The following is a 26,077-nucleotide window of genomic DNA, read 5'->3' on the forward strand; positions in this document are numbered from 1 at the left end:
GCAAAACAAATATGCGCAACTCATTTATGAACTGAAAAAGTAACCAGCTCAACTCCAAAGCTTATGCTTTTAAACAAGATTCAACATCTTTTATTTACATATTTATGACATACATTAATGGTCTTATACAATTAACTAAATCTAATAACAATGGTGTGGGTGGAAAGCAAGAGACAAAATTCCAAATTTTAGTCAGGTTGAAATACAGTTTTCCTAACTGAAAGATATGATAAACAGCCATTATAAAGTTACAGACTGTATGTCCATTCACTTAAAATTGAAAGTCAGCCACACAGCTATTGAAATGAGAAATTTGCAGATGCAAATATTACATATGCGGGTATAATGCATGCATGTCATCACATTTATTCTTTATCTCTTAAGCCATTTTTAAAGTAAACTGGAATAAGTATCTTAATATATGTACATCAAGGCACATTCTTTTCTTGTGCTTTAGGAATGATTTACATGTCATTTGCTTATATCTTTATTTTATACCTTATATTACCTTCAAATATTTAGAAGTTTAAATTTAACAATTATAGCTTGAGTGGTAGTTTCCCAGGAGAGACATGTGGCATCTCCCCATAGTTATTTTGAAAATCAGAAAATTGGATAGCTTAAAGAGGTGGAATTTAAAAATCAAACCCAAATTTATAATTATCATGTAACTTTTAAAAATAATTTATTTTTAACAATTTGGTGGACCATAATCAATTTCTTTAACTGGTATACTATAATGAGGGCTGAAGACTTTTCAATATTCTGAAATTACTGATAATTATATGACAACCACAGGACCACTGTAGATGTCTATATTGTTATCCTATTACTAAACTGCAGTTTTTCAACAAAATTGAACAATTAAACATGATATAAGAGCTGCAAACATACCAAACCTAGTTTTAACTTGTTCATTCTTCAGCAAAAGAACAAGAGTTTGTTTTCCTCCATGTATTATCCTCTGTTATCAAGGAGAAGTTTCCCGTTAACATTGCTTAATAACAGAATTCTTTACTCATGGTCAATTTATTTGCCTTGAAGAGATAGTATAGTAAGGCTTTAATAGGCATTTCATGCATTTTAATGGCATTTTAAAAATCAGCTATTCATTTAAGGGTTCCCTATACAGGTATGTATACTGTGCAAACTTGATTACAACATTAAGTGCTTTACGATAAAATAAAGAATCCCTGACTTATAAGGGCTTAAAATAAATAGTAAGTCAAGAATCACAGATTTGAAGCGTTTAAAAACTGTAATATACCTATGCATCCTACTAAAATGCTTTATATTAGAATTTTTTAAATCCATAAACAGGGCAAATGAAATCACAAAACTATATTTTGAGAATAAAAGAGAAGAAAAGCTGACTATTGCAGCCTTTTAAACTCAAAAGTATATAATAATGTCAAAATGCAAGTGAAATTGTACAGTTTTTCATTTAGTACAGTCCTTTATAAACATTAATTCATAAAAAGTATAACATGATAAACCACTGCCATCAAATAGATGTTTTCAATTTCTTTACAGTAAACAGACTTTTCTACTGAATCCATTAGACAAACCATTCAGAAATGTTAAAATATCACCAAATAGCCCAGAGTCTTGACATACAAACTCTAGGCAGAGTCACATAGTACTGTAAACAAATGTTCTGTGGGTTCAGTATACATGAGATGTCACTTAAAAAAAATCTCCATTACTATATTCATTCTGCTTCTGAAATATGTGCCACCTCTACTTCAACAGTTTGAATAGCTTCTGCAACTTCAGATAGCTTCTGTCCTTGCTGTTGTGCCAACACGTAATTAACCACTTGCATAATACTTTGGTCAGAAAGTGTAGATACAGATGGATACTCTTCAGTAGCTGCAACGGCTTCAAGAGCTTCCATAGTTTCTCCTGTCACTACCACAGTCTCAAGTTCTTGAGGACCACTGCTTTCTTGCTCCTGCATGTCTGCTGTTAAGATGCTAACAGCATGCTCCACCTGAGTTCCCTGGTTATGAAACTGAAGGGTATCTTTTTCCAGCATAATTTTGCAAGGCACATAATCTCTGTGGAATTTAGTCATATGTTTACGGAGTGTTCGAGCATCTATGTAAGCTTCACTACATACAGGACAGACATAGGGTCGTTCACCGGTATGTGTTCTGACGTGGCGTTTTAGAGATCGGGCATCAGCCCAAGCTACTCCACATGTTAAGCACTCAAATGGCTTAACTCCTATTAAAAAAAAAAAAAAAAAGAAAGAAATATGGTATATGTGATGAGGTATAAATACAAAAATATATTAAAGTGGACTGATAAATAATTTTTTACTTCAAGTACAGCAGCCCATAAGCCTTTCTATCTTGACCGCAAAAATCTTTTATTTAGGACCTAATTGGTTTACCTTAGAATAAACTGGTTTCTGTGCTATAATCTCTATAAAGATGTGCCCACTGATAGAAGTTACTAAGACAACTCTGAGTTTCTATGCATGGTCTCGCTTAAACTTCACAGCAATCCTATAACCCTAGGATAAAGAAACAGGCTCCAAGTAGTCCATAAAAATATTGATAGAGAACACTAAACTCACTAAATTAGGTATTTAGGCTCAGGATCACCTCTATCACTTGAAAAAATCTTCCATGATATGGGATAAATATCTTATCAAGGAAGGTAAAGTAACAGGCAAGAGGGCTGATAAAGGGAGAATCACCACTGGATTGGCTTTTTTTATACACACACATGCACACACACACACAATATAATATGAAGTATAGTTACCTTCATGGTTGTTCATGTGTCTCCTATACTCTCTCAGCTGAGTGAATTTTCTTCCACATCGTTCACATACCCGTTCTAGGTTTTGCTTTGCTCTTCCTTTTTTCCCATGGGTAGCTTTCTTTACATGCCTTCTGAACAACGCTTTTTCATAAAATTCTTTGCCACAAATGTTACATCTAAAACAGGGGAAAACCCTAAAAGCATCAGTATCCACAAGAATTAATCCAAGTACATATATATCTCAATTAATTCCAGATCCTTCTCAAATTTACCCACCTGTAAGGCTCAGTGACAGAATGAGACTTAACATGGGAATACCAATCTTTCTTCCAACTATAGCATTTATCACAAAATTGGCACTGGAATGGCTTCACACCAAGATGTTTGTTCATGTGCTGGCGAAGATCTCTAGCTTCAAAGAAACTTTTTTCACATCTGCAATAATAAAATTAAATCACCTAACTGGTGCATCTTATTATTTTTTGAAAACAAGTTTCCAAGAATTCAGTATATGGTTGGGTTCCTAGAACTCCACAAGATGATCCCAATTTAAAACGAAAAAATTCACTAGTATTCTAATCTTGCAATAAGGCTGTAGGTGTTAAGTTCTTTTAGCTCTCTAGACACCAGAAACATTTTAGAAAGAATCATGTGGAATTCTCAAAGGTTACTAAAGAGAACTTTTATTTTCTGTCTCCCTCTCAACCCTATCTGATTCCCTTTACACTCTCCCATTCTCTGTCCATGTGTTGGGAGTGGGTTTCACCCTTGACCATAAGGATGGAGCAACTGACTCAGTCCTAACTCAGAGCACAGCATTCCACTGGCTGTAGTGATTGATTCAGGGATGAATCAGACCCAATGGGAGTAAACCTCAGAGATTTTATACGAAATACTAAAAAAGCAGCTAGATAAGTTAGGAGTTGAGAGAATATGAGACTGAAACCATTTCCCCTGCCCTATCCATATGGAGCCTCAGAGACACCAAACGCTACTGTGAATCCAGTTAACATTAAACCATTCAGAGTCCTAGACTTTACCTTTCATTCAAGCCAGTTTAAGGTTGGGTTTTCTTTTACCTAACAACTAAAAATGAATTGAAAAGCTATCTTTATTTTAAAATAAGACTGATTAGAGTGATATCAGCCAATATGTAAGAGTAAGGAACTCCTAGAGCCCATCCCTCCACAAAAACAATGGACAAAAACTGAATCAATTTTATCGGAAACTCTGGAAACTAAAAGTTTACTGCGACCAGGCAAACATGTAATCAAGAAAAAAACAGCTGAATCTCAGTAAGAGAGCCTTGTGGCATTTGAACTTATCCTGGCCGCATCCCTATTCCTCGGCAGCAGCCATGAAGACGACTGCATTCTCACTACAGGTTCCTTATGCTAGAGGAATTTATTCTCAAAGAACTGTGACTGTGTGTTTTGACTTATCTAGTGACTCCCTGAGGATCCCCTCAAAGGGCCTGCCTTTATTTCACCTAATTCCTCCAGGGCTGAGGACTAGAGGGAAGGAGGAAAAGTCTGAAAACATTTAAAGGCAAATGTATTAGCCACTGCCATTTGGGACAAGGAATAATAGTTTGGTAGAAACAACATACAAACCAAAAGCTTGGGAAGAAAGGCTGAGAAATGAAATGCTTTGGGGAATAGGAACTTTGAAAACCTCTCACATATTCCGAGGAATCTAGAAGTCCACACACTTACCCAGGGCTGGGCACATGCTTAGAAAAAAACTGAGAAGGCCCTAAGCTCTCACCTCTGGCTGACTATGTACACACAGGAAGAGAGAGCCAAGGCAGAGTTATAGCTGCCTGGCTGAGTGCTGAAAGCATTCTGGAATTAGACAGTGGTGATGCTTACACAACACTGCGAATGCACGAAAAGCCACTAAATTGTACACTTTAAAATAATAAATTTTACGTTATGTGAATTTTACCTCAATTAAAAAAAAGGCAATTCAGTAGGTTTTGTAAAATGAAAAGAGAGAGAAAGAAAAGGAGTCTGAAAAAAGGAGAAACTAACAGAAGACCCCAACTTTCAGAAAAACTGTCTAGAAAGAAACTCTGGCTAGCACCGGAGACAGTTTTTTCCTATAGTCCCTACTCCTAGGTACCATATTAGAAGAATCTCTTTAAATCATTTTAAATGAGTGATCTGTATGGTATGCAATTTCTATCTAAATGAAACTTTGAAAAATCATAAATAGCAACATCTAGGCAAAAAACTTATTAAAATCAATAGTAAACAAATAACAGTTTAATATTATCTTCAAATATTTTTTCCCAGCTTTATTGAGGTATAATTGACAAATAAAATTTTAAGATATTTAAAGTGTACATCATGATGATCTTATGTACACATTGTGAAAAGATTCCTTCCATGTAGTTAATGAACACATGCATCACCTCAGATATGTGTATGAACATTTAAGTTCTACTCTCTTAGCAAATTTCAATTATGCAATACAGTATTTTCAACTATAGTCACCTCAAAAATTTTCTTTTGAAAATAACTTTCAAATAAACCAAGTAAGAACAAAAAGAAATTAATTGAACTGTTCACATATTAAACACTTACTGAGTACAATGATAGCCTCGAACCTCAGGCTTTGGCTGGTGTTTCTTTAGGTGCTTGCTGAGTCCAGAGCCCCTGTGAAATGACTTTCCACAAATTGAGCAATGGTACTTGGACTCCCCTATAAAAATAAAACCAAGTCACAAATCCAGCAATCAAAGTGCTCTTTCAATAGACTATTTTATGTCATATTTTAGAAGTTACTTTATCAAGGGGATACAGAAAATATAACACCTGGCAACCACCTTCTAAGAATAACAACAAATCATTTCAAAATCTCTATTTCCTCTCCACTATAGTGCTAACAAGGCTACTACTACCCAAAGAATGTGATACACTTACATAATCACCTGGATTATAATAGCACAGAGTTGAATGCAAGTTCCAGAGCAGATATCTACCCTTCACCAGCTATTTCCACATAACTGCTTTAAGCATTTGAAATTAAGTATGTGTGAAATAAAAATTCTAATGAAATTATAAGCCACATACCAGGTTGACAGTTACATGTGCCCATAGCTTAACTTTTTAAAAGCATGACCATTTCTTTAGGTGCCTCGATCTAAATTATGTATGATTTAATACTCAGGATACGTTTTTCTACACTGAGAGAAACAACGCATAGTTTGACACAAATAAGAACTCTACAGCTAGACTTAAGAACACCTTTTAACTTTACTCTCAATAAAAAACTGCACACATATAGCCATTAATAGTATATCAACATAATTTTTGAAATAATCACAGCATAATCAATATAATAGTAAATTAACAATATATAATATAAACTATGTCAACATAAAATTTTCATTACCTGTATGAATACTCATATGTTCTTGAAGACTCCGTTTGGTAACAAATGACTTAACACATAGTTCACACTGAAACTGCTTTTGTGATTGATGGAGACTCTGGTGTAATTTTAGACCATGCTTATAGATGAAAGTTTTCCCACAGACCTAAAACAGCACAAGTGTTTAAACCAGTAAAACAAAAAGGGAGATAGGGTTGAAGAATAAGGACAGAGAAACTAATATGCCATTTAAAATAGAAATCTTAACTTATAAACAAAATAACAAAGTGAAAGTTGAAACAACCAGTGTATTAGCTGGTTGATCATCCTCCGATGCAATATTTAACAAAGACTGTTATTTTTCTTACACCCAAGTGATCACTGGTGCAGCTCAAAGCAGTACCAAAAAACCTCATGCTGTCCTTGTGAGACCTAATATAAAATATACCTTATATATTAAGAGATTTGGGAGCTTAATCGAGAAAATATACTTATTTCCTGCTACACCAACTAGAACAGTATTTCTTACACTCTCTGTGATGAAGAACCAGTTTTTTTCACTCTCCCCCCAATCCATTAGGGAGAGATTTTTGTTAAACACAATAAAAATGTCACAATTGCCGTGACCATTTCTAAATGCTTATTCTCCATTTCTGTACTTATCTTCCACAGACCACACATTTTGAATAGTGCCACAGTAGACCAGAGGCCCAATTAATAGTTAGTTTTTAAATTTATGAATAAAATGACTTGACATTTTATTCATAAATTTAAAAAACTAAGAAGAGGGAGAAGTAGGGCAGTGAGTGACAGTATACATAAAACACGAGTGATCATATGTTGATAACTACTGAATCTAGATGAATGGTACATGAGGATCTAGTCTGTTCTCTTATATTCTAATCTTATATAACAAAAAGCTAAACCAAAAACAAACCAAAAAAATGAGAGAAAGCAAGCGGGAGAACAAGTGAGAGTAAGAGAGTGAGTGAGATCGAGAGAAAATAGCTCAAGTTGGCTATTCTTTACCTAGGAGTCGTATTTTGGCATTTAGGTAACCTTGGTTACCTAAGAGAAAGATACATAGCTTAGGCAGTATCTTTGCAAAAGAGAAAGATACATAGCTTAGGCAGTATCTTTGCAAAAGAGATTTGTTTAAACCCTAGGTTTCTTCTGAGTCCAGGTCAGTCCTGCTAAAGGTTATAGGATTACTGGGGTAATGAATTGGTTATCCTCACCCAGCACATACTCTGAGTCCTAATAAGTTTTACAAACGCCCTAAATATATCCATTTTAAATTACAACAAATTAAGCAGCAAATTAAAGAACACAATTGGGAAGCACCCTTTTACCCAGGCAACAGAGTAAAAGAGTCATATAATTCCTTGTGACGTTTTATAAGACGGTGACTCCACAATCGACCAGTCTCATCATTAGTCAAGTTCCAATCTTTATATAACAAAATTAACGTATGGCTTTACCTGGCAAGCATGTGGCTTTACACCAGTGTGCTTTAACATATGTATTCGAAGAGAATATAATTTAGGTAATGTCCTTCCACATATGGAACATATAAATTCTCTTTTGGTTCTGCCTTTCTCAGACGATGTTCCTGATGCCTCATTAGACGTGGAATTGGAAGAAGATGAAGTGGGCGCCACTTTTCTGGTATGTCGAATAAGGTGTGCTCGTAAGGAGGCACTGTACTGAAACTGTTTTTTACATAACTAAAAGAAAAAGTAAACAAAATTCCTTCTAAATGTAATTCCATTACAAAGGTTAAGTGAAACTCAACTTGTATTTCAATTTTTCATTTCATTGTGACAATTATGGAAACCAATAAACGAATATAATATGTAAGACAATAAGCTACGTATCAGATTATAAAGATAAAAGCAATAAAACCCAGCCCCTCAATCTGGAGAAGTTTACAATCTAACCAAAGAAATAGGATTTATACGTTAAAAAGGAATGAGATATTTCAGAAGGGGAAGTAATCTGATCAATGAGAAAAGGCTTCAACGAGAAGGCTAGGTTTGTATTGAAGGAATTGCAGGACATAAAGACAGAAGAATGCTATTATTTCCAGGAGTACTAATAATTATTAGGTGGAGCAAAAACAGGGGTCAGAAAAGAAAAATAAAACTGTGATGGTCCTTAGGTTTTATTTATCCTGTTGTTGTTGGAGATTCTTGAAACCAAAGTTATATATGCTCACCATCTACAAAACTTATTTTTTAAAAAATAAATATATCTTGTCTATGGCCATGCCACCCTGAACAAGCCCAATCCCATCTGATCTCGGAAGCTAAGAAGGGTCAGGCCTGGTTAGCACCTGGATGGGAGACCACCTAGGAAGACTGGGTACTGCAGGCGTAAAAAAATAAAAATAAAAAATAAATTAAAAAATAAAATCTCATCTCTTGGTCCACCATCTCTTCCATTTTTTTTTTTCCTTTGACTCTCATGATGCTATTTCTGTAACTCTAACAGGAATAATGGATAATGACACTCTCCTTCACAAACTCCCTACACATATGCAAATCCTTCCCATTACCTTACTTTCTCAAAACTATAGTTAAATCATAATTTCGATTAGATCAATTTCAATGTTTACATTATTTGGATGATGTAAATGTTATTACAGCTGGGTCATATAGTATGCTATGGTTCTCTTTCCTTTTCGTTTTCTTTTTTGCTTACTTCTTTTTATATTTACTGCTAATTTATCACCAAACCCTTCCCTCAATTGTCTACTGAGAGATTTAAAACACATCACCTTATGGGAGATCTCTATCAAAGAACTATTTATTCCAACTTAGGCTGGTTGTTTCCTACACTTGGACTCTTTGTAGGAATGGATTCCAAGTTTCCCGTTTCCCATGTCTTGCTTGTTTTAGTGGAACAACTCTGCCAACGGCTTTTTGAGAAAGGGAGTTTGGGAGGTAAAACTTTCCAGACTTTACATGTTGGAAATGTTATTCTACCATCACAAATAACTCATAGTTTGGCTATAGATTCCAAGTTAGAAATCATTTCTCTTTAGAATTTAAAGATACTGTGCCTTTGTTTTCTAGCTTCCATTACTGCTGCTGAAAAGCCTGTAGTCATTTTGACCCTTACCGTTTCTATGAGACTGACCATCTTTTTTCTCTCTTGCAATTTATAAGATTTTCTCTTTGTCTCTTGATTCTGAAATTTCATAATGTACCTTGGTATAGATTTATTTCATCCATGGTTCTGGGCATTCAATGTGCCCTTTTAATAAGAAAACTTCTATTCTTAAGCTCTTATGTTCTCTTAATGTGACCTTTTAAAAAAAAATATTACCTAGTTATTGTTTCACTGACATAACTGTTTCATTTATCTCTGATATAAATCACTTTGAATTGGGTTTTTTTTAAGTTTTCTTCTCTCTGCATAGTCAGAGATACCTTGAGGTTGCCTTTTTTTTAAAAAAATATTTATCATGAGTCTGATTATCCTTGATGTCTATTCATATTTCAGAATAAGACGTTAAAAAACTTGACTGGAATTTCTGTGTAAGTGGGGGAGTCAACCAAAGGCTTTAGTCAGCAGTATCTTTAGGTCTTTTGTTTATGGGCTTCAGATTTCTCATCTCTGAGAAATCTTTTTGCTTTCAGGTTAAAGTCCTGGCTGCTAATATTCTGGGACTTGATTAGGGAATGGGAACTTGAAAATTTTCAATATTCAGTATGTAAGCTTTTACTTCTCCCTGTTTTGGGTATAGTACATTCACCCTCTCTGTACACAGTGTTCTCCAGAGCAATTATGGTTTTATCTTTTCTAGAAAGTAGAGGATGGATCTTAGTCTGAAAGAATCGTTATGGGAACTTAATTGCTTCTTAAAAAGACTTTCTAACAACCAGACTCACTACTACTTTCAAGGTAGCTAGTAATATTAATTTCTGAGCTGTTTGGTAGTTCTACAATATAATTTCAGTTGACCCTTAACTTTCCCCCACAGAAAGCCTGGCAGTGAGCCCTTTTAAATCTGCTGAATCAGTTATTCCATTTATTTAGCAAAGTCCAGAATTTAGTTGCTAGGGTCTCCTCTCCCGTTCTCTTTGCCTTTCTATGAGCTTATATTCTTAAAATGATAATTTTACTGTTGTCTTACTAGGGTATCAGGAGGAACTAGAGGTACATCATTAAGTATTTCTTTTTGTCAAGGAAATGACATGTAAAAATCAGAAGATGACTCTTATAGCAATACAAGGGAGAGAGACAGAGAGAGACTATAAATGGTAGGATAACAATAAAGCAATAAGTTGGATTCTACTTATCAAGAAGTTAGACTCATTTTCAATTAGCTTTCCAGATACTTACCGGACATTTGTAATCTCTAGCTCTTTCATGTTTCAGTGTGTGCATTATTAGGGTGTATCTTCTCTGAAAAACCATTCCACATTCCCCACATTTATGAGGTACGTCTTCTTCAGTATTCTCTTTAGCATCCCTTTTTGGCTGTTTCATCTTTTTTCCTCTTTGAACTAATTTCTGCGCCACCTAAGTGAGGGATAGAAAACACAATCTAAGTAAATACGATCATTTTGATTTTTAAACCATGAGTCATGTTATAAACACTGCAAATTCACATTATCTAATTAACACTGGTACTTAAAACATTAAGCTGCTTTTCTGAACTTACCTACTAACCCCAAAATTATTTTCACAATAGACATGAGTTTATCAACAGAATGCTTTCAACTTAAAGCTAAAACTCCAAAGGTTAACTGATCACATACCTGTTGAACTGCTGACTTGGGAATGGCTTTCCGTTTCTGCAGCTTTTTCTCCATTCCTTTGTGTAGTCGGATATATCCCCCTTCATTAATAGAACGCTGTCGAAGCCTGCTTCTGTAAGTATCATCATCAGGGCCAGGGTCTGTCTTTGCAACTAGATTTTCCTGATCTTTTAAAGATTGGCCAAGGTTCTGCCTAGGCTCTGGAATGTCTTCATCACAGATATCCTCAGTTGATGTATCATTTCCCATATCACTGTTTTCTGGAGAGCTACTGATTACATTCTCTTTTGAAAGTTTAGGATAAATATTAGAAACTGTGCTATCTTCTCTGTTGTTTAAAGTTTCTAGTTCTGTCTGGTTTTTTGTTACTAAATCAACAGACTGCATTTCAGGATGAGAATCAGTTACACAGCCTACAGGTGAAGGAGGCAGAGTGGCTTTAGCCTCTGAAGAAACCTGGGGCTCAGGCTGTTGTCCTAGCTCTCCATTCTGCTCAGCTTCTGGTAAGTCTCCATTCACCAGTAGTACAATTTCACAATCTCCAAGTTCAGTAGATAAAGTTGTTGTAGTTCCTTCATTGTTAACCACAGGAGGTGCCGTACCTCCATTTTGTTCTGGTAAGTCCTGAGTAGATGCAACTGTTTGTACTTCACCCTTCTTATATACTGTTAGCTGCTTCTCTTCCATTAGTTTGTGTACACTTTCACAGATTTCTAAAACTTCTGACATGAAAAGATGCCGAGCCAAGATGGCTACATCAGCCATGCTACAGAAGTCAAAACTTAGCACAGAAGTATAGGCAAATTCCAGTAAAGGAAGGAAGCTTGCCTTACAGAAACCTATATGAAACAAGACAGATGGGAGACAAAAAAGTCAAATCACCACTAAAACACCTTGTAAAAACAATTCATATGCAACTACAACAACATAAAATTGAATATAAAGGCAAATATGACCATTTATTTTGCAATTAAACACCCTGGATTTGTTTTGTGTTCTGGTTGCTTATTAAGCCTTGACTAACTCACTTCTATGAGCCGACTCTCTCAATACCTAAAATAGAAAATAATATCAGACTTACTACCTCAAAGAGTTGTTGTAAGGCAGTCATTTTCAAACTGTATTCCTTAGAACCCCGGGGGTTCCTCAAATTCCCCTCAAGAAACAGCTGCTGGAGAACGGAGGGTAAAAAAAGAGAGGGACGCAGGTGAGTAGGCAGGGTTCAACCAACCTGTCCCCTAACCTTACTTCAGTAAGTACAGCTATATATTTTAACAATAGAAGTCCATACAAAAATTTGATCGTGAACAAAGGGTTCTACTAAAAATTTAAAAACAAGGTCTAAGGCAGAAGGATCAGCAAATTTTTCTGTAAGGAATCAGATAATTAATAGTGCAAGCCATAAGGTGTCTGTTGGAACTACTCAACTCTATCACTGTAGCTAAAAAGAGTAGCCACAGATAATACATACACAAATGGGTGTGGCTATATTCCAATACAACTTTATTTACAAAAAACGAAGGAAATGAGGCTTGGCCTTTGCGCTAGTTTGCCTATCCTTGGTCTAAGAATGAAATAATTACTATACACATGAGGCATTACATTATTTTGTGAGAAAATAAGATCAGTTTCTTTTCTAAGTTCTCAGTACTTCACTTTCAAAAGCCATTTTTAATATTCACAATTCAAAAACCATAAATTGCGATGAAATGTCCAACTCTATCTCCATAACCAGTAAGCTTAAAAATCTGTATAGCTTTCCAGAGTTCCTTTTTACAATCAAGCAAGTATTTTTATTCCCCCTTCTTACACAGTATCTTATTACACATACTGTTCTGTGCATTGCTTTTCATACATAATAATTTATCTTAGAAATCTTTTATTAAAATAGAGAGAGCTAAAGGAATCTTTTTTTTAACTAAATTTATTGAGGACATTGGTAAATAAAATTATAGAGGTTTCAAGTGTGAAATTCAATAATATGTCATCTGTATATTGCATAGTATGTTCACCACCCAAAGTCAAATCTTCTTTTGTCACCGTATATTTGATCCCCCTTTTCCTTATCTACCTCCCCCACACCCCGTCCCTCTAATAATCACTAAACTGTTTTCTGTGAATATGAGTTTTTGTTCATCTGTCTTGTTCATTTGTTGTTTTCAGTTTTATATTCCATATATGAGGGAAATCACATGGTTCTCAACTTTTTCTCTTATTTTGAAGTAAGTCAGAAAAAGTTGAGAACCAAAGCAAACTCTTAAAAACTCACATTTGCTTGCTGTGTTTTTCAGTTTTGACTCAAGGTACATAGAATGTGGTCCTTTTACATAGGCAGATGGGATGGACAAGCATATAGGGAAGCCTTAAACTGTGAGATATATTAGGAGTCAGGTTGAAAACTGAGGGAGTCAGGTTGAAAACTGAGGGAACTGCACATCAACATTATCATCATGGCTAATTCAGCCATTCCTAGGAAAGTTGATAATTAAATAGTCTGAAGCCATTGTAATCCTGCTACAAATCATGAAACCAAGTTTAATAAGCTGAGGTAAGTAAGAATATTTCTTTAAAAAAAAGAAAATGTACCAACAAAATAATGTATTTTGGTATTTTACCTAGTACCTTTTTAATTTCTAAGTTTGAAGTCATAAAAAAATTTGACCATGAGAGAATTAACACTGTTCCAAATAACACTTTGAATATCTAAAACCATTTTTTCAAAGATTCAAGGCATGTTTACTGTAAAATACTATAAAACACAAAAGAAAATAAGAAAATAAAAAATCACTCATAATCTTACTGCCACAACATAATTTTGGTATTTTTTTTAAGCCCTACCCTTTATACGTACACATATACACACTCTGCAAAAACATTTTAATCAAAATGAAATGGATAATTTTGCAAGCTGAAGAATTCTAGAGCTCTTACACAACATGAATATAGTTAATATTACTGAACTGCACACTTAAAATCATCAAAAAGGTTAATTTTATGTTTTTTATGAAAACTAAAAATTAAAAAAACTGGATAAAAATAGTTATAGATTAAAAAAAAATTATGGCAGGTACTTCCACATTTAGCAGTATGGGCAGACTAAGATGCCCTGAATGACCCACATGCTTTTTAAAAAATGCTAGGTAAAAATATTTAAATATATTATTTTAAATATTCTCAGTAATGCAGCACTAAGTGGAAAAGGTAGAGAAATCTTCCCTGAGGAGTCAAGACCTCAAGCCAGGCTTAATTTGGTGTTTTTTTTTTGTTTTTTTTTTTACATACATAACACTTCGGTAGTCATAATAAAAAGCTCAAGATGAGAATTTAAAGTGGTCCCAGACTGCTAATGCTCACAGTATTTAAAGAAGCAAACGTTTTCTCTGTGGAAAACAGCTTCAACACAGAACTCAAAGATTTCCTGCAAAGTTCTAAAGAATATGAATTCAGTATACATAGATCTAAAAAAAAAAAAAAAAAATCACAAAGAAATGAGGCATCATGAACAAGAGCTAGCAGAAAAAAATAGCCTAAATCAAACCAGCAATGATCTGATAGAATAAAGGGTAGCCTACCAATAGAGCAGAAGATCATGAAAAGTAGCTACCTAAAAGAGACATCTGAAAGAGAACTAAAAAGACCTGAAAATGGAAAACATAAATTTGAACTAAAAAACTTAAATGAATTTAACAGAAAATTAGACAAAGTTAAAGATTAAGTGAACTAGAATTTTCCAGAATAATCTACAAAGAAATGAACAAAATATGAAAGATTAAAAAACAGAGAATAGACAATGAGAGTATCTCATTTTATTTTTAATTGGAGTTTCACAAAAGTAGAAGACAATAGAAGAAGCAGAAACAATTTTTGAAAAGATATTGGCTGAGAAGTTTTCTCAACTAATGACAACAATCTCATTTTCGGGGTTCAGGAAGTCCACAATTTCCACAGAAGATAGTTTAAAGATCCTCATACCAGTTCAAAGATCCTCATACCAGAATAAGAACAAAATCTAGAAATATGATGTTTAAAGAGACATCTAAAACATAAAGATATAAAGAAGTTGAAAATAAGAGATGGAGGAAAGATATCCTGGGAAAAAAGTTTTTAAAAAAATCTTGTTTACATAGCTAAAAAACATTTTAATAGTAGCTAAAATAGAAAAATAAAAAATATTTACAGTAGCATCCAACATAGGTTTTAAGAATGAAAAGCATCACTAAAGATAAAGAGGGTCACTATATAATGATAAAAGGATGTTTTCATAAAGCCATAATTCTAAATTTATATGTATGTAATAACATGGCCTCAAAATACAGAAAACAAAAATTGAAGAAAATAAGAAATAGACAATTGAATCACACTAGTTAATAATATTCTAAAGCACTTCTGTCAGTCAAATTATGCTTTGGCATAGGGGTAAGGAAAGCTTTGTGTAAAGAGCCAGATAAGCAAATATTTTAGGTTTTGCGGGCCATTGGTTTATGTAGCAACTCTTCAATTTTCCCCTTTTAAGCTCAAAAGCAGCCACAGACAATATGTAAATGAATGGATGTAGTCTTCTCCCAATAAAACTTTATTTACAAAACAGGCCAGATCTGACCTGCGAATTGTAGTTTGCCAACTCCTGCTTTAGCAGGATTAAAAAAAATTAGTAAATCTTTAGTAACGAATATGTGAAAATGAGAGAAAAGGCATAGATAACCAACAACAAAGAATGAAAACAACATACCAAAAATCACTGGAGACATTCAGAAGAAACTATTAGGAAAAATTTTGTGCCAATACACTTGAAAATTTAGATGAAATGGACAAATTCTGGCAAAAATATAACTTTCTATAAATTACTCAGGATGAAATAGAAAACTTGAATAATTCTCTAACCATTAAATTTGTCAAATTAGTAGTTAAAAGTTTTCTCCCAAAGTTCACTACAGGCTCAGGCAATTTTAGCCACCATTATTACCAAATATTCAAGAAACAAATAATTCTAATCTCACAGTAACTATTTCGGCATATGTAAAAATTGGAGAGAACACAGATTTTATAAGAGGTACACTTCTGCTATCAAAACAAGACAGTGTGAAAAAGGAAAATTACTTATAAAGATAGATGCAGTCTATGGCCATGCCACTCTGAATGTGCCTGATCTTGGAAGTTAAGCAGGGTTGGGCCTGGTTAGTACTTGGATGGGAGACCACCTAGGAATACCAGGTGCTGTGGGAGGGAGAGAGAGAGGGACGAAGGAAGCAAATGTTTTAAATAATATTAGCAGACCAAATGGCAATTTATACAAAAGGTGATAATGACTAAACTGAATTTATTTCAGGAATGAAAAAGATAGTTTAACATTAGAAAATCAACATAATTTCCCACTTTAACAGAATGGGAAAAATAAAGATGGTCTCAATAGGTACAGAAAAAGTATGTGATAAGTCAACATTCATTTCAGAGAAAATTTCTTTAATGTTAGAGAGCATAAAGAATTATCTATTTAAAACATTTACCAAATAACATATATTGCATGGTAAAAAAAAAGCACCTTCTTTAGAAATAGGAATTAGATGAATCAGCATTTCCTAACCTTCTTGAGACCAGGGATCAGTGCTCCTATGAGAATCTGAGGTGGAGCTAAGGCAATGATGCTAACACTAGGGAGCCGCTACAAATACAGATGAAGCTTTGCTGACTCTCTGGCCACTCACCTCCTGCACGTGGCCAGGTTTCTTACAAGCCATGGACAGGTATCTGTCTGTGGCTCGGGGATTCGGGATCTCTGAGATCCCCATCTCTATTCAACTGCTGGTTTTTTTTTGTTTGTTTGTTTGTTTGGTTTAACATCCTAGACAGCATTGTAAAGCAAGAAAAAAAGTTAAGTTCAAAATATAAGAACTGGAAAGGTAGAAACAAAACCACTTCTATTAGCAGATAATATCTTTGTTTTATGTGAAATATCTCAAAGAATCTATAGATAAATGTCTATAGATAAAATGTCATTTATTCTGAATCTATAAATTCCAATAAAAGGAATTTAGCGGTAGTACTATATATAAAATTAATATACACTAAAAATAAATCAGCAATTATATAACGTTAAGAAGAAAAAAACTATAGCATTAAAAAGTATCAAGTACCTTGGAAAAATCTAACAAAAGGTACGTGGGACCTTTATTGGACAGAGCTCTAAAACGTAATTAATTCGATGTAATCTCTATCAAAATACATTATTTTCTTTTTGTGCAAGTTGATGATCTGCTTTTACAGTTTATATGAAACAGCAAATGGTTATGGATAATTAAGACCCACCTGTCTAATAACGGTAGGAGAATTCCCTTATTATAAAGTTAAGGTAATTAAAATCAAGTAATAAGAGTATAGAAAGGGACAACCAATAGACAGAAAAAAGCCTAGAATCAGTTCCAAACACATGTAGAAATTTGTAAGAGAATTTGCATGGTCTATGGATGGGAAAAGGATAGTTTTTACTAAATGGTTCTATGTCAAGTGATGATCAAAATGGAAAAAAAAAATGATATCAAACATCTATCTCACACCAACAAAAATAAATTCCAAATAGATTAAAAACTAAATATGAAAAAAACTATGAAATTTTTAAATATATGAAAATACCTTTATGTCTGAGTAGGAAAGAATTTGTTTTAAAGTATAAATAACATAAAGAAAATCACTGATGAATTCAACTACATTATACTTGGAAGTTAAAAAGAGATGTATATTTTATAATTTTTATACTGTACACATATTTTATAAATACTCTTTAGGTAACAAAAAAATTTTATAATGTCTACTTCATCTACTATTGGCTTACATCATATTTGCTGAACAATACATAAAAATAAGCATTGGAATGAAGAATAAATGAGGTAGTTTTTTTAATATTAGGATGCTGTACTGCAGTTATTTTGGGACATTTTCTTTGCTATAAGCTACTGAGAAAATGGAAAAGAGCAACACTCCTATGCTTCTTTCTCTTTCAGATGTATAAATGACAGGGAAAAAATCCAAAGCTAATATATCAAAAGACTACAACTGTGATGAGTTTTATTATTCAGATAGCCCACTATAAGACATATTTTCTTCTCTGAGTTACCAAACCCAGAGAAAGGCAAATACCACTAATCTAGAATGTAAAGCAACTCTACGCTCCATAAAAGTTTTTGTTTACCATTGTATCCCCAGAGCTTAGGGATGCTTAATAAATATTTTTTAGTAATTGAACATGTAGCTACTGCTTAGGAAAACTATGTATTTGTCTTCCCAGAAGAAGTGAATTTAAAAAGGATATGGTAGAAAATGGTCAATAGTTTAACTAGGTTAAGTATTTCTATATCTGGATAAAGTCACTTTCTTGTTTCACAAAGAGGAAATGACATTTTACCAGTGATGTCAGTAATTCAAGAGTTGCAGCAAGTTAATATTATGAGAAAATGGATAAATAAGGTTAGCTATTTTAATTCCTAAATTTTCATTTGTTGACTCTTAAGCCCTTATATAAGAGTTCTAGTGAGACCAAAAGAAAGTCAAATTATTTATTCACAATAATAACAAAAAACCAAAAAAATCTACACCTAGAATTCTGAGTATTCTACACTGACAGTTTGAACCTAATGAATTCTAATGATTAATCTTAAAAAATGAAAAACAAGACCTAAAAAAGTGCTCTATAATTACATGTTCCACAACATAAGATATAGGCAGTCAATTTTTAAAAAACAATCACTTAGTATAATAAAACTGATGCAGTTATGGATTTCTCTCATGTTTTTAACAGTGTAAATCCCCGATATTATGCTACAGTTGTGTCACCTAAGAAGCAGTGACAGGAAATGATAGCCTTTACCATAAATCTACCTTGGAAACCTTGCTAAAAGGAAGGACCTCCTCAGTTCGGCTTAGTCTGCTGCTATAAGTGGGCTTATCTCACTTTAGCATAAATTCTGAGTTTGTAAGAAACACACACACGTCCCCTCTTCCAGTGTGTACTTGTAAACAAAAAGCAAGAGTATCAGAAAATTCTTACCAGAAAGATCCACCACTGCCTCATGACTGGAAACAGCTCCTTTCTCAATAAAAAGATCTCGAAAATATTCGCTATTAGCTGACAAAACAGATTTATGAGCTTTGTACTCTTCTCCTTCAATTAACAAAGTAACATCACAGAACTGGTTGGAGAGTCTCTGTTCATTCAGCTGTTTTAAAACAGCCTGACAATGTTTTGGAGAAGAACGTTTCACCACTCCTTTGGTGTCAACCTATCAAAATAAGTTTGAGACCAAGAGTTGTATTATATATCATCTGTATATCTATCCTTAATGGAATTTAAGATTAAGATAAGATACATTATTTCCTTTTAAAAGATACTCCAATTAATATGAATAAATAGCCTCATATTCTTTCTTTGTATTACCTATGTATTTAAATGGAAAGATACGTTGTTCTCACTATTTTCTGCTATGTTCATTCTACTTGACCCAATGAAAACCTGTATCTCACTTTTTGCTGGCTCTTCTACTAGTCAGAAATTTGATGATGTATCAAACTGATGAAGGCAAAAAACAAAGACCTAGCCAGCTTAATTTTACCTTGCTGCATAACCCAGACTGCTTCCAGAAATGTATTCTGTCTACCTATATCAATATACCATTAAAAAGGAAGAGAGAAGGAATGATTAACAACAAACCAACAAGTTACATTCTGAAAAGGGAAAACAATAGGCATATTTCTGATTAATGAAGATAATATTAGCATACTTTTAGTGTATACAACATAGTGCATTCCTTTAGACACAGATCTGCTTAAATCTTCAACATCACTTTCAATACTCAAGCAGTTTAGTGGTTTAAGAAAAAAATTTACGGACTAGAAATACTAATGCACCAGTTACACATGTCAAAGCTGAATGGAAAGTTCCACTTACAAATACAAGTTCATGTTTAGATACTGGCTTCTTTTTTGCAGGCTTGGAGGCTGTAGTTGGAGGTGAAGTAAAGTTGCTCAGGTCATCTTCAGATTCATTACTTTCTTCTCCAGATTCTAGGTCTAGTCCCAATTCTTCCAACATTTCCGAAGTATCTGATATTGGACGGGAGCGATCTAGCTTCTCCTGGCATTTGCTACACTGTTTAATGTAATCTTTGACTTGTTTTAATATACCTACAAAGAAAATAAAAATTAACAAGTAAAATTTAATATTGCTCTCATTTGAAAGTTGAAGAACGTATTACAGTGTTAATTATTTAATCTGTGTACACTAATGTATGTTCCAGTGCATATGTGCACACACACACACATGCCCCACAGAGCGAGTTCTTTAGAATTTAAGATACCTTTTTTCAAAGATACAAGGTTATATAAATGATGGTTTGTTTCCATGCTGAGGTAAGGTGTTTTGTTTTCCTAGCTATTCATTTTCCTACCATATAAGATGACTATGTAGAACTGTCCATTTCCAAGTGAGCTACGATTCATTCATGCAATAGGATCTATATAAAATTGCCAATATTCAACTGTTTTTGACCTTCACAAACAGTAACAATAATGTGGTTCAGGCTAATATCTCTCTACCCTACGAACATCAGCCTTGACCATGTAATTTGCTTTGGTCATTGAACATGAGTGGACATGATGAGTGTGTGTTATGTCTCATTAGAAGCTTCATGAGGCACTGTTACCCATCAGTTCTCTGATTTTTGTATCTTGTCAAAGAACAGCATGTTCCAGATGGATGCTGTACTTTAGCCTGAACTGCAAATGAAATAAGACAGGTGGAGCCAATTTGCAACTTGAACAGGACTGCAACCAAATCTTGTCATCAGATTATAAATCGTGTTTTTGAAAGTTAAGATTTTAGGTTTATATGAAACAATAGCATAAGCTATCTAATAAAAGTTGATTATACATAAGCCACTCACAAAATGCTATTCTGTATTTCAACTTCCAGCTCAGCATGTTGGGGTTGGGGTAGGGAGCAGGGAGGAATACTTTTCGTACAGCAGGTCCTCAAACAACGTTGTTTTGCTCAATGTTGGTTCGTTTTAACATTGATAAGATGCCATGGGAACTTAACTCTTGTTTATATTAATTAGCCTGTGGTAAAATTGGTTTCCTTATACATCATTTCACTTAAAGTCACAGCACCTATGCACAACGACATTAAGTGAGGATTTCCTGTGTGCGCACGCGTGCACACGTGCACACACACACACACACACACACACCCCTATCACTATTATCAGATAGGACCAACTAATCCCCATTCTACAGATGAAGAGAATGAAGCCCTAAGAGCTAAGTAACTTCTCCAAAGTCACATCTGTTAAAATGCATAACTGGGCCTCTAGAAACCCATATTATTTTCGGTATATTATGCTTACTTACCCAGGACACATTTGTCCATCCCTGTGGCAGAAACTTCTTCCCCCACAATTCCCAAATAAATTGCAAATGAAAAGGCTTGTTAATTAGCTAAAATGATAAAGAGGTATAAATTCCTGAAAAGAGTTTCAAGATGTCAAAACATACTAAGTTCCTTGTTTTCAACCTTCAGAGAGTATTCAAGCAATATTTTTCAAATTGTATTATGTTCCATACTTAATAAATAAAAAAGTATACTCTGGACTAATAAATTCAGAAATTATATTCTCATTTAGCCACACAATGGATAATATCATATTTAAAGCTCTGAGTCTACAGTAAAGAAATCTGTTTAACCTAGGAATTTGCCGAACTGGTTTGTTCACAGAGCACCATTCTTTAGCAGAACCTAACTTAGAAAATAACGGGTTAGGGTTAAATATAACCCTTCACTAAAAAGGCATTTACATAGATTTAGAGAGCAATAGAGGTTATATTCTAGTATCTGAAAATGTTAAAAGTCAATAACAAATCTATACCTGTATGAAATATAGAGAGTAGGTTGTTAAAAACCAATTAAAAGGCTGGATAGATAATTTACATGTAATTAAGAGTGAATGGAAAAGGTGTTGGCTCTGTAAGAAAGTGAAAAGATGTTCATTCTCCTTGTCAAAAAAAATAAGGTTGAAATGTTAAAACATTTCTGAAAATGAATAGTTGTGATGGTTAAACAACATAAAATATACTTAATAGAGGTGGTTCTATAGTGTAGTGGTTAGCACGTCTGCTTCACACGCAGAAGGTCCTGGGTTCGTGCCCCAGCAGAGCCACGGGCAGTGGGCTGGACACCCCACCTTCGGAGATCCAGGTCTTAAGGGGAGACAGCAACATCCGTAGGTCAGGGGTGGAAGTAGTGGGGGGGCGGTTTAAAAAAATGTACTTAATACCACTAAACTGTACATTTAAACATGGTTAAAATGGTAAATTTTGTTATGTATATTTTATAATAAAAAACAAATGGGTATGTAGTGGGAGAATAAATATGTAAGAATATAAATATTTCTAAGAAAGAAACATACTTAGAGAATAAGAAGTGCTGCTATGAAAATGTACGTATCTTAAATAAAGACGAGTCAGTTTTTTCTAATTAATTTTGGTTGTATTTCTAAACATTTTATAGTTTTACACAATTTAGTATATTCTGCATACAGCAGAGGTTTGATTAAACCATTTGGCTGAGTTCAAACAGTATTGGAGAAACTACACAGAAACATTTGGACAAGAATGAAAATTAAATAAGAAATACTGCAGGAAAAAATATTAATGTGTTAGTTAATCAACTGTCTCAAAAATCACCCTACTATGTTTTATAAGTCCTTTAACTCAAGTGTTAGTGTTTCGATGGGATCACTTTAAATCTAGCTATACAGATTCAAAAACTCAACCTCCTTAATTTACTTACCTACAGCTGACTAAACTGAAAGAATCTGACCCAAGTTAACCACTCAAAAGACATCAATGTCTTTTATTATTTTAAGAGCAGGAAATTATTGCATGGAGCTGAAATTATTATGCAGCAAAATCTGAATCCTCTAGCTTTATGATCATGGCCAAATCTCTAAACCTCTCTATGTCTGTGTGTCATCAACTGGTTTAAATGTTAATATTTGTAAGCAATTTGAACAGTGTCTGACACACAGTATCCACTACATAAGTGTTAAATAATGCTCACTGATCAACCACTCTGCTATTAAAAAAAAGTACACCTAAAACACCAAATTACCATTCAAAGGCTTTTTACTCAATAAAGACTTAGAACAAAGAAAAATAAATGACCTTAGTGGGTAGTCCTCTAATAAAATAACTGGAGAAACAGTTTCTCATTCTAGAGCAGGGTTTGTCAACATAAGTAAGCAGTGCCAACATTTTGGGCCAGATGATTCTTGTGCGGGGAGGGGGTTGTCCTGGGCATTGTAGAAGTTTAGGAGCATCTCTGATTTTACTCAACTAAGATGTCAATAACAATCCCTCAAGCACCACCAGTTATGACAACCAAAACCGCCTCTATAGCCATAGCCAGATGTCCTTCAGGGAGGCAAAATCATCCAGGGTTGAGAACCACTGCTCTACAGATCTACCTGCAAAGTTGAATAACTGGCTCCCGTCAGCTTTTCAAGAACCTCCTGCCCCGTCAGTGCTCGATACAATAACCATCTCCTGTTCAATGACTTCAAGTGCCCTTGTTCTCCTCCTACAATCTGGTTCCCAAAGAATCAAAAAACCTTAGAGCTATACTGCCCGACCACAACGATCACAGTAATCGTATTTTTTCCGAGTATATATAGTGTCTCACAGTTTCCAAAGCACTATTCCCAGTATTAACGGGAAGAATACTGGGGAGGAGCAGCAGCTGCCTAGCAGCCCAGCTTGGAGAAGGCCTGAAGGTACCCGGCAGACACCAGCCTCGCCGCCATGATCCCTAAGAGGAAGGTCAGTTCCTGTGAGGTGGCTGCAAAGGAGTATCCCAAGAGGAGGTCGGAGAGGCTGTCAGCTAAACCTGCTTCTGCAAAAGTGGAAACAAAGCCAAAACAGGTGGCAGGCAGGAAAGGGTAAATCTGCAGACAGAAAAGTACAAGAAAAGGAAAAGAGCAAGGGAAAACAGGCCGAAGTGGCTAACCAAGAAACTAAATAAGATTTACCTGTAGAAAATGGACAAACTAAAAACGAGGAAAGTCCAGCCTCTGATGAAGCAGGAGAAAAAACAGCCAAGTCTGATTAACATCATATGCCATATCATATGGTCTCTGTCTTCCTTCTTATACAATCCAGAGGAATATTTTTATCAACTATTTTATAAATGCAAGTTTTTAATTAGCTCTAGAAACATTTTTAAGAAGGGAATTCCACTTCATCCCACTTTTTAAGTGTAAATGCTTTTTTTAAGAGGTGAAATCATTGCTGGTTGTTTTTATTTTTATTTTTGGCACAACCAGAAAACAGTGGTATATTGAATATGAGCAGACTTGATCATCTTGGGTGTCAGCTTAACGTTCCATAAATGGGGGTAGTTTTTATATCCTTTAATACAAAGCATGGCAATTTGGAGTCAGTCGTGCATTTAATATGTCTTGAACATTTTAAACTATTTCTATTTCCATGTTTTTGGTAAAACTGTTTCCTAAAGAAAACCACTCCTTGATACTGACTCTCCCTATCAGAACTTTGTGCACTTTGTAACATCTTTGGTTGTGGTAGTCCAGTTTTCTTAGTAACTTTGTTAATGTGCTATGAAAGATTGAAAATTTGGTTATGTAGTGTAAATGATATTAAACTGTGATTTAGTGAGACTTTGAAGTAACAGTGTATCACCATTTGAAGATATTGCTACTTGATATCCTATTAAGGAAAATTAGCCACCAAATTTTAAATTTGAAAGTTAGTGTAACAACTTTAGAAGAGAATCACAACTACAGGACTTTTTTAGGTTCTAGGTGCATAAAGAATTGTGTACAAACTCAAAATAACAAAATCTCGATTATGAAAGAAAGAAATATTAAAACACTCAGATCTAGGAGTATCTGCTATTCTTTACACTGAATTCTTGCCCTAATGAAGTTCAAGATGACTGTTTCCACAGTTACTCCAAATCACTTCTGCACATAATTGCATCATACCTTATTTACGCCGCAGTAGCACAATTTGAGGAATACGGATAAGCGGGTCCAAGAGAACCTCATACCCGCTGGCCAAAACCCTAGCGGAACGTATTGGAGAAAGGAGCCCGGGCTTTGGGCGGGCCGTCACAATCCCCAAACCTTCAGCACAGGATTTTAAAAAGCACAACACGCAGCCCCCCTAATCGCCACCTGCCACCCAGAAGCTTCTCCTAAAGGAGCAGCCACCTCAGGTGCCGCGGAAGGAGGCGGGGCCCACGTAGCTCGCGCGCGCCAGCCCCTCCCCAAGGCTGGCTCTACCCGGGAGAAGCCCCCCTTCGCCCCACCCCGGGTCAGGGCCCGCCCCCAGCTTCCCGGCCTCCTTCCTGTGGGAAGTGCGGCTCCTTTCGCGTCCCTCACACTCTCGGCTCCGCCTGGCAGCCGCTCCGCCGCTGAGCGTAGGCTGGGCCGGCGAAGGGAGTCCAGGAAGCGGGGCGAGAGACCCTCAAACTCGCGGTTCTGCTAACAGGCCCACCTTCGCCAGCAGGCCTTGCCTAGGCAACATGCAGCTAGCCCGCCCCCTCGCCGCGGGCGAGATCCTACCTCGCCACCAGTACGTCTTCGACAAGTCGTGCCAGGTCTGGTGTTGGGTGTGGTGAGTGCCGCCCGGGCCCAGGTGCGCCGCCTCGATGAGCCCCCAGCGCCGCTCGGGCTGCAGCACCACCTCCAGCTCCGCGAAGGTCTTGCGGTGCCGCTGCCGCCTCTGGTAATACAAGATCCCGTCGCGCACTACGTAGCAGGCGGCCGCCTTGCGGATTTTACGCTTGACATTGCCTTCAGTTCCCGGGGCGTACGGCTCGCACTCGTTCGTCAGGTAGCGCAGGATGGCCCGGTAGCTTTCCTCGCTTGACATCGCTGACGGGAGCTCCCTGAGGGCGCCTGTCAATGGCGGGGGAAGAAGACAGCGTACTAACTCTGGGCGGATGTAACAGCAGCAGCAACACTGTAGGGAGGAAAGGCTATGTCTGTGGTAAGTGCCCTTCGACGGCGCCTGCAGCGCGAAGGGAGAACTGACGAGTTGGTAACCAGGGGGAACTGCACTTCTCCAGCGCGCGGGATCCGCTGGCGACT

At 35.5% G+C, this 26,077-nt stretch overlaps 1 protein-coding gene, 1 non-coding gene and 3 pseudogenes across 3 annotated transcripts; 4 read left to right on the forward strand and 1 right to left on the reverse strand.

Moving 5' to 3' along the window:
- Positions 1–61: 61 nt before the first annotated feature.
- ZBTB11 (zinc finger and BTB domain containing 11) lies at positions 62–26,077 on the reverse strand. 2 transcript variants are annotated; one of them, XM_006913064.3, is made up of 11 exons: positions 25,550–26,077; positions 19,858–20,093; positions 18,961–19,192; positions 10,923–11,761; positions 10,504–10,683; positions 7,635–7,880; positions 6,175–6,319; positions 5,364–5,481; positions 3,052–3,210; positions 2,776–2,951; positions 62–2,229 (listed from the first exon to the last, which is right to left on the reverse strand). In XM_006913064.3, the coding sequence occupies exons 1-11, from the start codon at positions 25,857–25,859 to the stop codon at positions 1,712–1,714; spliced, it is 3,159 nt and encodes a 1,052-aa protein (XP_006913126.1). In that variant the 5' UTR covers positions 25,860–26,077; the 3' UTR covers positions 62–1,711. The 2 variants fall into 2 exon arrangements, with proteins under 2 accessions (XP_006913126.1, XP_024903565.1); XM_025047797.1 differs by lacking the exon at positions 25,550–26,077 and adding an exon at positions 24,968–25,151.
- LOC112480974 lies at positions 8,411–8,529 on the forward strand (annotated as a pseudogene).
- Positions 16,037–16,145, forward strand: LOC112480909 (annotated as a pseudogene).
- TRNAV-CAC lies at positions 22,051–22,123 on the forward strand. The gene has a single exon. It is a non-coding gene; the product is annotated as a tRNA-Val (tRNA).
- Positions 22,321–24,913, forward strand: LOC112480623 (annotated as a pseudogene).

The sequence above is a fragment of the Pteropus alecto genome, unplaced genomic scaffold, assembly GCF_000325575.1.
Source record: "Pteropus alecto unplaced genomic scaffold, ASM32557v1 scaffold20, whole genome shotgun sequence".
Taxonomy (NCBI): domain Eukaryota; kingdom Metazoa; phylum Chordata; class Mammalia; order Chiroptera; family Pteropodidae; genus Pteropus; species Pteropus alecto.

Bases quoted from the DNA above. Each gene is read 5' to 3' on its own strand.
- ZBTB11 (XM_006913064.3), bottom strand. From the start codon at position 25,859: ATGTCAAGCGAGGAAAGCTACCGGGCCATCCTGCGCTACCTGACGAAC. The intron at 10,684-10,922 runs GTATGTGATCAG...TCCCTCACTTAG, and splicing joins CCAAGTCAGCAGTTCAACAG to GTGGCGCAGAAATTAGTTCA. The intron at 3,211-5,363 runs GTAAGTGTTTAA...TTATTATTGCAG, and splicing joins CGAGGCTATCATTGTACTCA to ATGTGAAAAAAGTTTCTTTG.